This window comes from Clinocottus analis, unplaced genomic scaffold, assembly GCF_023055335.1.
Source record: "Clinocottus analis isolate CAN_PGR_092001 unplaced genomic scaffold, fCliAna1.0.p SCAF_4, whole genome shotgun sequence".
Classification (NCBI taxonomy): domain Eukaryota; kingdom Metazoa; phylum Chordata; class Actinopteri; order Perciformes; family Cottidae; genus Clinocottus; species Clinocottus analis.
Genome location: NW_027176153.1, coordinates 21,487,017 through 21,501,089, shown reverse-complemented (window position 1 = coordinate 21,501,089; position 14,073 = coordinate 21,487,017). Strand labels below are relative to the sequence as shown.

Below are 14,073 nucleotides of genomic sequence, written 5' to 3'. Positions count from 1 at the left end.
ATGAACAGAGACGGAGACAAGGGCGCAAAGACGCCGCGGAGCCAGAAACCACCCAAAGCGCAGCAGCAAGTTTCTGTCCAGAAAAAGAAGAAAGACCCGGCTTCAAAAGATGCCCAACGTGGCTCTCAATCATCTCAAGGAGACTCTGAGAGGGAGCTGAAATCGGCGGGACTGCAAGGAAAACGACCGGTGAAAGTGTCACCTGGTGCCACAGTGGAGTGCCCCGGCGCGCAGAGGAAACTGTCGGATGCCAGCAACGCTTCCGAGGATCTGAGCAAAGACTCCGGCTGCCCGTCTGGGAAACTTTCCTCCTCAGACAGCAGCTCAGAAATCTCCGACTGCCCCTCGGAGGGCAACCATAAGCGCGACTCTCCGAGCAGCGACAATGAATTAAGCTGGATAGACGGTGGAGCTTATCTGATCCCGGAAAGCGAGGGGAAAGGCGACGGGAGACCGTGCGTAAAGGTGCCGGCTGGAGCGGGTCCTAGTGTGTTTAACTCAACGGGGCCGTTTATGGATCTAATGATGGGAGAGACAACCGAAGACGTTGTCCGGGAAGTGGAAGATTTGAGATCAGAGAACGAGTATTTGAAAGTAAGTTTAATTTAGTTTTCAATCGTCTTTGTTTCATTAATTTTTTGATATTTGAATGATATTTGCATTGTATTCCTGAGGCCCAAATGCCCAAATATGTGTATGTTAGTTTGTGTGTCGCTTCTTTGTGAGATCTATAAGAGGGCCTCGGACTCTGAACACCAGAGCCGATTTTCTATAAATGCTCTTGTCTGTCTTCATTAGAGAGTAAAGGACGAGAGAGCGAGAATTCAGCAGAATGTCAACATTATATTGAAATAATATTGCTAAATGGAAGAAAAATCACAAGTTGAGAACATGTGGAAAAAAAGACATTCAAACACAAACTACACAGCCTTTTTTTATTGGTATAATTCAATATTGAAGTATATGCAAGTAAGTAAGCAAGTATATGCAGTTTTGCAAAATTTGTTGTCAGTTATATAGATTATTCAATGTAATGTGAGTTGTAAAAGTGCTGCTTTAAGAATACTTTGTGGTATAATCTCTACACTGTTGTATTTGTAGTAAGACAAGTGAATACGGAGTTTAAAAAGTAGAAATTAAACTAATCAGAAGCTCTAGTTGGAAGATTTATTCAAGTTTTTTGGTATTTAAAGGTGTACTCAAGTGATGAGAATGTTAAAAATCTAAGTTGCAGGGATCTTTACAGTATATTACAACATGGTGTGAACTATCAATAAATCAATAAGGAAATACAAAGAGACACAGTCAACAATAAAATAATACAAAGAATTCAGCCTTTAAAGTCTGAAAGCAACAAATAATTGGAAACTGTAATCATAACCACCATAATTAAAAATGCTTTTTGATGTGATGGGAATTTGACATTTGTCCCCTGAGAGTAAAATAGATTTTTAAACCAAACCCTCCACCAGGACCACACGTTTGACCCAGAATGGTTGTAACTTTAACATTCCTATAATATGTGTGGGGGAGAAACATATAAACGTTTTTTGTATTCCTGTGTCGTTTGTCCCAGGATGAGGTGGAGGAGCTTCGCTGTGAGATGCTGGAGATGCGCGACATGTTCCAGGAGGAGGAGGTGTACCTGCTGCAGGACCTGCGGCTGCAGCTGGAGCAGGCCAACAAGAGCTGTCGCATCCTGCAGTACCGCCTCCGCAAGGCCGAGCGCCGCAGTATCCGGGTGGCTCAGACGGGGCAGGTGGACGGGGAGCTGGTGCGCAGCTTGGAGCACGATATCAAGGTCATTACAGTCACTCCTCGTCCTTCATCATCATCATGCAGCCTTGTTAAAGCTCGCACTGTCGTAAAACAGCACATTCCTTCCGTATGGACTTTTGAGTGAATCACTGCTATTCCAGTTAGCAACATAGATCTGTAATTCCCACGAAGGCTATTCCCCATTTTAAGTGATTGTTTTGCTCATATAGGCACTGAAGGACTGTAATCATTTGACAGCAGCCTGACTCACAACGGTTTCGCTGTGCTGTTAAATGCTTCCTGCTGTTCGTCAGAGCCACAAACATTTTCATTAGCTGGAAATGTCTCCATCATGCATCCTGTTTATATTTTTTCAAGTGCCGTGGTGTAATTATGTGGTAAGTTGTTCTCCATCAGTAAACACGAAAGCACGGTAATCTTTAGCGGAATAAATGCAGGTCAATCGCTCCGTTGGCTTTGTGGCAGAGGCCAGACTCGGTTTCTTTGAGTGTGTCGTGGTGTAGGATTGCCCAACGGCCTCACCCTCTCACCCCCTCATACACTCATATGGTGAATTCCTGCCACAAGCATTTCCTTGTAAAAGCTTGCTTACAACTCTGAAATGGAGGTGAAATCTGGGCCAAAAGATTTTCTTGACAGCAGTTTTTGCCAAATTGGAGCCAGAGATCCAGAGCCTCTTTTTGAAGTGACATTTCTTGTTGGAAAGTTGTGTAAACGGCTACAACAAGATGTAAAATGAGATGCGAAACGACACAAATACAAAGAATAGTACCACAAATAGATGCTAAACGATCGCCAAGAGATGCAAAATGACGTCAAAGAGACATTAGATGAGGCAAATGACCACCAACAGATACAAAACGACCAGAAAGTAAGGCAAAAATACTACATAGAGATGCAAAAATACTACCAAGAGAAGCAAAACAAGCCTAAAGAGAAGCCAAATCAATACAAAGAAACTCAAAATGACTACAGAGAGAAGCAAAACAACCATAAAGAGACAGTATATGCCAACTAAGACACGCAAAATGGCAACATACACGCACAATACAAACACAAAGATCAGCAAAACGACTATAAATAGACGTAAACAACCACTGCATCTCGTTAGGTTTTGCCACAGCGGATCATCGACTTGGTCTGGGTGGGAATCTGACTTAATAATCCACTTATTTGATTTGGCAAAGGTTTTACACAGGATGTACTTCATAACCCTTTTACAGCGCTCAGGGTGGGGGATACAGGTTTTGGTGGTGGGTTTAAGGTTAGGCGAAACATACTGACTCAAAACAGACAGGCCCTCTCTAGAAGGGGGGGGATTGAACCCTCGACAGCACGACCGAGCCATCCAGAAAAACAACCACAGCAAAAAGACCACAACGAGAGGCGATGCATCTCTTTCAATATCTAGGTCTTACACTTATATGTGTTGGAGGGGGGCTTTTTGTACGTCGGTCCATGATTGGTGATCCGCTAACCTGCCGTTGTTTTTGTTTACAGGTGGCAAAGAGTGTGTCCCTCCGGCTGTACAACGAGCTGGAAGCGGTGCGAAAGAAGGATTCCCAGTTGGAGTGGGAAAATGAAGAGCTGCGGGAGAAGACTCAGGAACTGGAAGTGGCCAAGCAGGTGTTACAGGCCGAAGTGGAGAAAAGCAGAGAGGTGCGACACTTTACATTAACACCCCCCCACACACACAAATTACTTTTGTTACTTTACTTGGAGGTTTGAGAATGAGAAAGGGGAGTATTTTTACTGAAATTCGGTGTTGAGGACATCCTAAATGACTTCCGTTTCTCGGGCTCAAAAAATTCTGCCTAAACGTCGACAGAAACATAAGCCGCTGCCACCGACGCCCTTTTTTCCAGAGCCTCCATCCCTCTGGTCAGGAATCCTCCTCTCCATTTCTGTCGCTACACACAGCTGCACCCGCCCCAGCCACAGTTGTCACCCTCATCCCTCAGTCACCCCGATGTCAGGTGACACATGACCCCGGGTGCAGATCAATGGCATGAGAGGAGGGCGCGGCCGGCAGCTGCCCCGCTGCCTTCGGCAAAGGGTGAAGCTGCCCGGTATGCCGAAGCGCTGCACTTCAGGCACAGCTGATATCCTTCCCAGAGAAAAGGGGGCGAGAGAGATTACAAAAATAGACTTGCATTCTCCCTTTCTGCTCCTATCAAGATATATGCTAAATCTGGATCAATGTGTGTTATGGCATTCAAATTGGTGTTCGCGTGGCGACATGCTGACCTGCAAACGCACAGGCTTTTATTGTGAAGAGGCGTGATTGAATTTCCAGTCCACCTTTTACTCCTGCAGCCCCCTCCCGCCTCGGCGGCTCCAGTGATGACGGTCGTGCACTTGAGCGACACGTGTGTATGTGTGTGTGTGTGTGTGTGTGTTTAATCCAGGATTCGGTGCTTTTGCATGAGCTCAGTCTGGCTTCAGAGGCAGCTGCTAGTCTCTTTGATCCCAGCAGGGAAATCCACTTAGATTACCTAATCTAGGGGCCACAAAACACAGTCTAGATGGATGTGAAGGAGGATGGACATTTTAGAGACTCACATTGCAACTGGACTGTCTGTGACCCAGTTTGTGGGACTTGAATGGTAATTTAATACGGTCGGGTCACGACACAGCTGCAGATGCTTGAACAATGACAAAACCGTGAATGACGACTGAAGCTGCTCTTTTATTTTCAAATTCAACGCAAATTATGGCAATTTTTCCAATTTAAGACATGCGAAACATGCATTTTCATCACGCATATGTATCCTACTTTTATCACATTTTAGGGCGCTGCTCACAGGGCCGCTGACCTTGAATTGAAAACATAATGACCCACTCGTTATTTGACACTTCGGGCCTGTAGAAGACGACTATAATTAACGCTGTGACATCCTGTCTAGCGTCTGGGAGCGAGACAATGCTGCCAGAAAGAAGTTTACATTCCTCTAATGCTCAGACTTACAATACATCCACACATGTAGAGAAGTGGAGGACTCGAATGTGAGAACAAGTTTTGCCTCAAATCCCACCGTAGGACTATTTCATTTCTTAGGTTTATGTTTATGTACAACAAGATCATAACGTTTGAGATTTTGGGAATGCGTCTGTAAGTGGTGTCCATCTTCTGTCACCATATTTGCTGCAGTGAACTGCGCCCATGAAAACGTTTACAATTCTTAAAAGCAGCCTCTAATATTCAAAGTAAATCCTTAAAAGAAACTACTAATACATCAACATCCAATACGAAATGTAAAAAAGCACCATAGCTCTCTAAATCAGGGAAATGATTGGGTGGCGAGTGGATGGTCCATGCGTACACACAGAAATGTCGTCAAAGCCGATCTCAGCATCTCTAAAAGGCAGATAAAGACATCTAAGAAGGTGCAGCCATTTTCTATACATCCATTCAGTTTTAGAAATGGCTTTTTTTAAATGGCTCCCCTATGACAAATTGCTCACTTGGATGTGTTTTTGTACGTATTGCACCCTTCCTAAACCTCTCGGCCATGTGTGTTTCCCACAGAGCACTCTGAAGAAGAAGAGCATCCGATCATCATCCAGCAGAGCTGAGAAGAGGCTCTCTCAGCAGATTGAGGTTTGATGCTCACATCTGATGTCAGATGTGACTCCAGCAATGAAACATTGCATGTTGCAACCGATATATGACATCGTTATCATCCTCAGAATGATGTTCACTGTTGTTTGTTTGCCCAAAGGATGACAGTGCGGACCTCAGGTGCCAACTCCACTTTGCCAAAGAGGAATTAGCGCTCATGTGCAAGAAGCTCACCAAGTTGGTGTCAGAGAGCGAGGGCATGCGCGAGGAGCTGGCCAAATACCACTATGCCTACGGCGACGTGGACGCCGTCCAATCGGCGGAGGGCCAACAGAACTCGGCCCACGCCAGAGAGGCGGGGGTCAAGATCCACCTCAAACTGGTGGAGGAGGAAGCCACGCTCCTGAGCCGGAGGATCGTCGAACTGGAGGTGGAGAACCGCGGACTGCGAGCAGAAATGAGCGACCTGAGAGAGAAGGTGGGAAGAGGAGGAGACGAAGAGGAAGGAGAAGAGAATCGGGATGTGACGGCGGAAAGTTTGTCAGCTTCCACAAAGGCGAAGGACAGAGAGAGAAGTATCGAAATGGGATGCACGTCGTTCGAGCAGGGCCAGGACGAGGAAGCAGAGAAAGGCAAAAGTGATGCTGAGACCGACGGGATGATTACTGCTCGTCACGCTACTCGAGAGGGTCCGGTGGGTGGTGAGTGGGACCCTTCGGACAGCCACGAGAGTGATAACCACAACAAACCCGACAGAGGACTCAAAGGCATGACGGTGAAAGACTACGAAACTCTTCTAGCTCTCAGAGATCATTCCAGCATTTTGAGTTCGGCAATCCAGCTCCTGGCGACGCCTCGCAAAAACGGCCACAGCGTATCCACCTCAAGTGCTTTTACCTCTCCGACAGAGGAGGACTTGAGTGACAAGGCACATAGGATATTTCTACCTTCAAATGAGGCTTTGGAGCTTCTACAGGCCATGTTGTTGGCATTCATCGGGAGAGTTGAGACGTTCCTAACAGGAGAGGATTTGGGTAAACTCTCCGTTCACGAGGACGGACGTGTTCGGGATTCCTGCTCGTTCTCCTTTCTCCCTGAAGACTGTCCAGATCCGGACCTCAAAGAGTCACCAAGTGGGTGTGTAGAAGACCTACGCACCTTAGAGGTCAAGGAGAGAGAAAAACAAATGAGACAAACAACTTCCTTTCAATCGGACCTCATTCACAGCTGCAGGGACCCAAAAATGCGACTGTGCTTGCAGGTTCTGTGGATCCTCCATCAGTGGTGTCAAGTGAAAGGAAAAGAGGTAAAAACGAATGTTTTTGATACTTAAATCTGCAAATTGTGTCCGTTTTGAAATACATTTTTAATATACCTTGATTTTTTTTTAAATTCAGGGGAAAGACACAACCGTGTCTTTGTTGCGGGAGTTGTTGCAAGACCTTGGTGCAGGGCTTCGGGACGAGCGGCTTGAATTGGACGGCAGGGCCGAGGACGCCGAGGTAAGGATGGCCTGTGTCTCTCCTGCTGCGTGTGAGGCTCTGTGGTACAGTGACGAAGGCCTGCTGATGATCTGGCTCCCTGGCCACACGCCCTGCTGACACTCAGTTCAACAGGCACCGTGAAAAGATTCATGCCAGAGTATCTAGGCTAATCTCTTGTCGGGGCTGCAGCCAAACGGGACATGTTCAGATCTGCTGCAGGAAAACACTCAACTGATTCTCCGCATTGTCCAGACGTGGTGCATGAATATATTTCTTCTCAACGTACAACAGCTCCTTGATTATCGTATCCAGCTGCTTAGTGAAATGGAAAGCAAACGCTTTGAATAATCACTGAACTGTTGGTGTTTTCTTTGCACTGCATGGCTCTAGATCTGCTTTGAAGGGCCGGATTTATTTCTTCAAGGGTGTTTTTTTCCTCCTTATTCCACTGGCTAGACTGTAATCCCTCCTTTCCTCTGAGGCACTTTTAATATGCACAAGTGCCAAATGACGGCTGTCGTTCAATGTAATGGAACCCAAACTTAATGGTTTATGGTGTTACATTGTCAATACACAACATTTTAATCCTCACAATACACACTCACGTAGTATTTCTACCATCAATCCCATGACATGAACACTGATAATGTTTGGTCACCTCCTAGTAGTTTTAACATGTTAACATGCTCAGATTTGCCAGGTAGGATTAAACACAAAGTACAGTTGAGAAATGAGTTCAACAGTACGTCCATCTATCCAATAGTTGTTGAGAGTCTGGACCTCAGTTGTGGCTCTACAGGAAAAACATTCACGTGACACTTTTTTTTGGTCTTTTTTTGCTCAGTGTGGCGTCTGTGATGTCTTTCATGATGAGAGGTGAGTGTTTTTTTAAAGCATTCACATCTTAACCATTTTGTTCTTGAGGTCACTGCGGTTATAAATCACGTACAACACCGTCTGTTTTCCACAGAACGAGCAGCTCAAAAGTGAAAAGACTTCGGCGACAGTTTTCTCCACGCAGCTGCAAAAGGAAGAACTGGTGCTACCTGAGCCCGGCGGCTGCCCAGCTGGACCGAGAGGACCCCGTTAAGACGTGGGACCATCTGATCATGCCGCGCAGCTTCCCCGATCTCGACTTTGAGCGGATGTCCGTGGAGAGGAGCCACACCGCCCCGGAGAAATCGGCCGTCCGCATCTACTACAGCCCCCCGTCGGCTCGCCGAGTCCAGCTGGCTCAGCTGAAGCAAAGCCCCGTCGCAGATCGACAGTCCGTCAACTCCGGCTCTCCGTGGTGCACGCCGCCGACCTCCTTCTCCCCGCTCTGTCTCGGCTCGGCTGCTAACCTCAGTGACGACATGAAGGAAATGACGGCCGGCTGGAGGCCGGCGGCTCAGGGCGGCTCTCCGGAGAAGAGAGGGAGATTACAGCAGCGGTGGGTGGACGTGGCCTGTTCAGGGACTCAGACCCACACAAAGCCCCAAATGGTGAGTGTGGGTCTGCAGACCGACGGGTCAGTCGCCGTGAGAAGCAGTCCATCCCGGGTCCTGAGCGCCTCCTTGGTGACCGCCCGCCTGCACCACATCTCCACCTCACTGGACGGGGGACCGGGCAGAGTCGAGCGGTCCAGAGTCTCCACCTCGTCCCCTAAATTTTACCGGAGACACTCTGTATCCGGTGCGTCGTCTCCTCCATCGTCCATCAATTTGAGCTCCTCCTCCTCCTCCACGTCGTCATCCACCTCGAGAGATCGAGCGCTGTGGAGTCAGACCCACCAAGGCCACGCCAACCTCGCGTGGACTCGACAAACCAGCAACAGATCCTGTCCGGTGCTGAACCACAGCTCTCTGAGCAGCGGCAAGTCTTCCAGCAAACCGGCAGGCGGCAACCGCTACGGCATGGTCACAGAGTTCCTGCGCAGGGTGAGCGGCCGGGCAGAGAAACCGGCGGCGGTACCGGGACCGGGGTCAGGTTCGGGGCAGAAGACAAAGAACGGTCTGAAGAACCTGGAACGCGTTCCCGCGAGGCCCCCAGCCGCAGCACCGCTGCACAGGAACGACAGCGTGACGAGGATCGTCAACCAGAGGTTCATGAAGCAGCGAGAGGAGGCCGGTCGGACCCAGAGAGAGGAGAAGGGGAGCGGCGCGAACCTCCACGGCGTCCGACACAGCCCGAGTACCGTCGCAGCAGAGGTGAGTGTAACACAATATGTGTGTCTGTGTGTGTCAATCAGCCGCAGGTGTCTGATATAGGCGAGATGTTCTGATCTGAAGTGGGTTGATTAGTGAGCTTTTGCGGTAAATAATCATATTAACCCGTTGAACTGTGGAACGAGAGTTGGCTCCAGACCTCCTTTTCCCTGTGTTTGAGTCATCGTAGGAAGCCAAATTATTTCCAATACTTGTGTTTATTGTATGTATTTGTTCAGCGAAATCTTGGGAAAAAAATGTATATCTGCAAAAAAATTCCCCAAAATGCCTCATGGAGCAGTCAATAAGACACCTTGTTGGAAAGATTAGGACCTAAAGAATCAGAATCTGCAACACAAATCACAATAAAACAAAGTCTTGGCTAGTTACGAAGGAGTTTCAGTCAAAAAACTGTGTTTGGTTTAAAAATGGAAAAATTACGTATTTTATGCCAAAAGATTGTCTGAATGGGGCATGCTGGGACTTAAAATCGGCGCTGGGAGGTTTTTGCTTTCCTCCTAAAAAGATACCTTTTTGTTCGTGAAAACCACTCATAGTTGCTTGGGAAGTGTTTTTTTAAAATCTAATCTCAGTCTTCTCTTTCTCTGACCAGGATGGAAACTACGACCACAGCCCCAGCAGCACGCTGACCTTCTGCTTTGCTCGCCCGTCTCGCTCCACCCAGAGACAAACGTCGAGCCAGAGCAAACTCCACCGACACAGATACTCACCTCCCTCGAGTGCGGCCGCAGACTCCAACTGTGAGTGAACGGGCAGAGAAACAGCAGGAATTACGGATACGTCTGTACAGCTGAGGGCAGTCAGAGTGACAGGGAAGAGCGTTTCAAATGTAATCTTCAAATGTGATTCCTGCTTTACTTTAGGAGGGTTGAACTGGGAGAACTGGTACACTGTATGTGAGATGTTTAGGTTGTCCAGCTCGGTCCTTGTGTTTTCTTTTTGTGCAATTTATAACCCTCATCCCCTTTAACACATGCAACACAATAAACTGCAATGTTGCAAAGCTTAATTCCTATTTACAACTTTAAACTTGATTATATAAAAAACTGCAAATTAACTTTGTTTTATCTTTGTTGTATTGATCCTTGTTTTATTGAATAAACATCTAAAATTTCAATAACAGGACGATGTAATGAGATCATTTCATCTCCATGTATGCCTTCACAGTCACCCCTCACCCTGAAATGTGCAGATACTTGTTTACGCTGCAGTGATCGGCTGCTTCAGGAGGGAGACTTCAGGCTGTTACGTCACATGCTCAAAACTGCTAAGTAGTTAACGAGATAAGATTCCCTCGCTTGTCAGGAGCATGATCCATCCTTTCTCCCGCTCTCTCTCTCTCTCTCTGTCTCTCTCTCTCTCCCTCTCTCTCTCTCTCTCTCTCTCTCTCTCTCTCTCTCTCTCTCTCTCTCTCTCTCTCTCTCTCTCTGTCTCTCTCTCTCTCTCTCTCCTCTCTCTCTCTCTCTCTCTCTCTCTCTCTCTCTCTCTCTCTCTCTCTCTCTCTCTCTCTCTCTCTCTCTCTCTCTCTCTCTCTGATTGTGTGACTGTTGACTTTCACTGTCTCTAAAAAAAACCTGCAGCAAGCACATTGAAAATGTAGAATTTTGTTTTGTAACTTTGTGATACACCTGGATATTAAATATTGATAGTGTGAGATGGAAGCTCAGATTTTTTTTAAGCTGAAATATTTTGTTACCGCTCAACGGCAGCTGGCAGCTCGCCGGCTGTCGTCAAGGACACGTGATCCCCCTCTTTTGTCTCCATTACACACACGCACGCACGCACGCACACACACACACACACACACACACACACACACACACACATTGTGGGTTAAGTCAAGTGGATAGTCTTTAAGTTAACATAACTCACAGGATTAGTGAAAATAGGGCTAAAACACATACAATTGGACAGTAAACAACTTTTCTGAAATTAATAAAATAAATGTAATATTTATAAATATACATGAATTAGAGTGTTTAATGAAATACAGCGAATAATTATACCATTATTTTGCAAAGATTGCATAGAAGTATGTCAATGTTTACATTATTGCCACTCGCCTATGAACTACAGTCATATTTATGGTTTTCTGGAACATACACAGGACTACGATCGAAAACTTTTAAGTAGAAACAAAAAAGTATATAAATACAATAATATACAAAATAATTACAATAATGATTCTCTTTTTTTTTCAATTAAACTACCAAACAGTATATTTAGTAAAATTAGCTTCTCCCTTACCAGCTCCAGCTTTACATGTTAATGCATCTACAAATACAGTAATATACAAAATAATTTAACACTCTCACTTACTTGTGGATTTGTACTAATTGCAGAACTTGCAACAGAGTACGTTTACACTGTGGTATTACCACTTTCTGTATACTTCTTGTGACACGTTGCAGTACCATATCATACCTGCGGTGGCGCTGCAGCTGCGGCTCTGCCTTTTTGCTCAGCTGTGTTCCCTTCTGTTGGTTTGTAAACACGAGAAGAAGACAAACCCGGAAGTGGTTCTCTGCTCCAGGTAAATTAACGTTAAATCAGCGGTTAGATGGAGTCCGTTTTCTTGAGATTTCATTCTTTTGACTTCGAGGCTGATCGGCGGTTTCAGGACGGAGTGAAGGAAGTCAACACGTGTAACAGCAGCAGCGAGAAAAGCGACCTGCTGGACCTGAAACTCTTCTTCTACAACAGGTATGTGGCACCTGTGCATGTATTCATGTACATTTACTCAAGCATTGCACGTAAGTTCACATGTGAGGTAGTCCAAGTGTACTTATGACGACATTTCGGGGGGAAATATTACGTTTTTGTCTAAACCTAAATGGCATTGTATTTATTTATTTACTTTACAAATTAAGAGTTGTGCACACCAAACAAATAAATAGCTTTTAAAATGACGTTATCACAAATTAAACTAGACTTAACGTATAAACTACCCAGCAAAATAACGTTGTTTCAAGTACAGCTGAAATATTAAGTAAATAAAATGATTTCTGTAATTTACGATACAAAAGGTGACATTGGTCAAGCTACTTTTCATTTTTAAGTATTGTCATTGTCTCAATTAAATACATCATATTTTAAATACATCACTTGAGCTTGGAGGGATTTTTTTTTCACTATTTTCTGAACAAACCAAAACATTAATCAAGCAGCTAAAATAAGCATTAGTTAGCTGAAATAAGCATTAGTTGCAAGGGTTTTCGGATGTAAATGTGGCATCTGCTATTGCAAAGATGCAAATTGCGCCTTTTACAATGAGACATAATCCCGTATTTCACAATTTAACTAAATTAAGGTGATAATTCAGGTTATTGCTTACTGTTACTCCTCGACTTGCTGTTATACTGCTCGGCTCTCCATTTGCACACAAGGTCTTCCTGATCAGCACGAATATTTAAGTACTGATATTATCTAAATGTATAAATTACTTATGCACTATTAAAGCCAAACCTCTTTCTGCTGCCAGCAGATGGCGCTATGCCCCACTTCACCCAAATGAGTAGCGTGAGAATGGGGATCAATTGGGTATTGTTACTGTAACATCATGATAGGATTATATTTTGTATTTTTCAATCTGAGTGTGGTAAGTAACTCTCAAATAAATGCAGTGACGTAAACAGTAACATTTTTACCTCTGCTGTAGTGGAAGTATGAAGTGGCAGAACACAGAAATACTTAATGTATAAGTACCTTGCAATAGTAATTGTACTGCATTATATATGATGTTCTTACATCATGATTTTAATGATGAATTGTAATGTTACAAAACTAAAGAAAATGAAGCCGTGTCTGCCATTTGCAGGTTCGTGGAGCCCATAGACCGGACGGGCTACAAACACTGGCGCTCTGCTTCTCCTTGTGCGCCTCCGATAGATTGTGGTGTCGAGCAGCTGGACCAGCTGACACTTTCAGACTCTGAAATCAGTAAAAACCAGACGGCAGAACCATCTGCACAGGCGGAGGTCAAGCAGCTGTCCTTTGCGGAGGTGATGCGACTGGTTCAGGAGGGAAAGGAAGTGCCTGGAGCCACACAAGTTGATGTAAAACCAACGAACCAGAGTCCCACTCCTTCTCACATGGAAAGGAGACTGAAACCCTGGGAAATATCATCCGTTTCAAAATGACTGTTTACTGGAAAATAAAAATGTTTATTTTAATAAAGACTATGGAAAAATTCCATCTATACGACATGTTATTGACTGAGGTTTGAAAAGTAAAGCAGGAACAAGCGCTGAAACGTAATTAGATAAGCAGGACAGACTCAAAACACTCCACAGGTGTTGATATGTAAAAATGTAACCCAAAATATTCTGTTTACTTCAAATTGTGCTCCTCATTTGTCACTTGGATTATTGTGGAAACAGTTTGATAAACTTCCAGTGGTGGAACGTAAAGTACAACTACTCCTAAGTACTGCATGTTGAGGTACTTGTACTTCATACTTCATATTCAAATGCAATTTTATGCTACTTTGTTCTCTTGCTCCACAACATCACGGAAGCAAATGTTGTATATTTTACTCCACTGTACACATTTGTAAACTGTTACTTTGTTTTTAAATGAAAAAACAACTAATTCATTAGGATATTCTCATGGATTAAAGGTGAACTAAACTCATTTTCTAAATTCATGTTAGGCTTATGCTCTAAGACCGTCCAAAAATATTATTTAGCACAAACAACTCCTGAATCCTAAAGCTAGAGTGCAAACTATATGAATATTTCTTCCACCAATGCAAGCTTCTACGAATCTACTCGACTGGCAGTTGTTTATCTAAATAATTATATATATATATATATATATATAAAAATATATTACTAATACCCACTACTGACAGATCTGTTCAGGTGGTCTTCATATCTCAGCGGCGTGACCGATGTTGCTGTGCCAGAATATCGTTCCACAGAAGGCTGATGAGCTCAACATGAAGCCACTGATTCTCTTCCACCTCGTCCCAAAACTACACTGCAGCATCATGGAAGACCATGTTGACCTCTCGTGGAGTAATGAAGGGGCTTTCTGTCAT

At 44.8% G+C, this 14,073-nt stretch overlaps 1 protein-coding gene across 1 annotated transcript; it reads left to right on the top strand.

The window, feature by feature from the left end:
* Positions 1-9,994, top strand: si:ch211-197l9.2 (uncharacterized). The gene is made up of 9 exons (XM_068598351.1): positions 1-594; positions 1,577-1,801; positions 3,280-3,438; positions 5,309-5,380; positions 5,502-6,647; positions 6,739-6,843; positions 7,670-7,701; positions 7,796-9,014; positions 9,625-9,994. The coding sequence occupies exons 1-9, from the start codon at positions 1-3 to the stop codon at positions 9,778-9,780; spliced, it is 3,708 nt and encodes a 1,235-aa protein (XP_068454452.1). The 3' UTR covers positions 9,781-9,994.
* Positions 9,995-14,073: the final 4,079 nt, after the last annotated feature.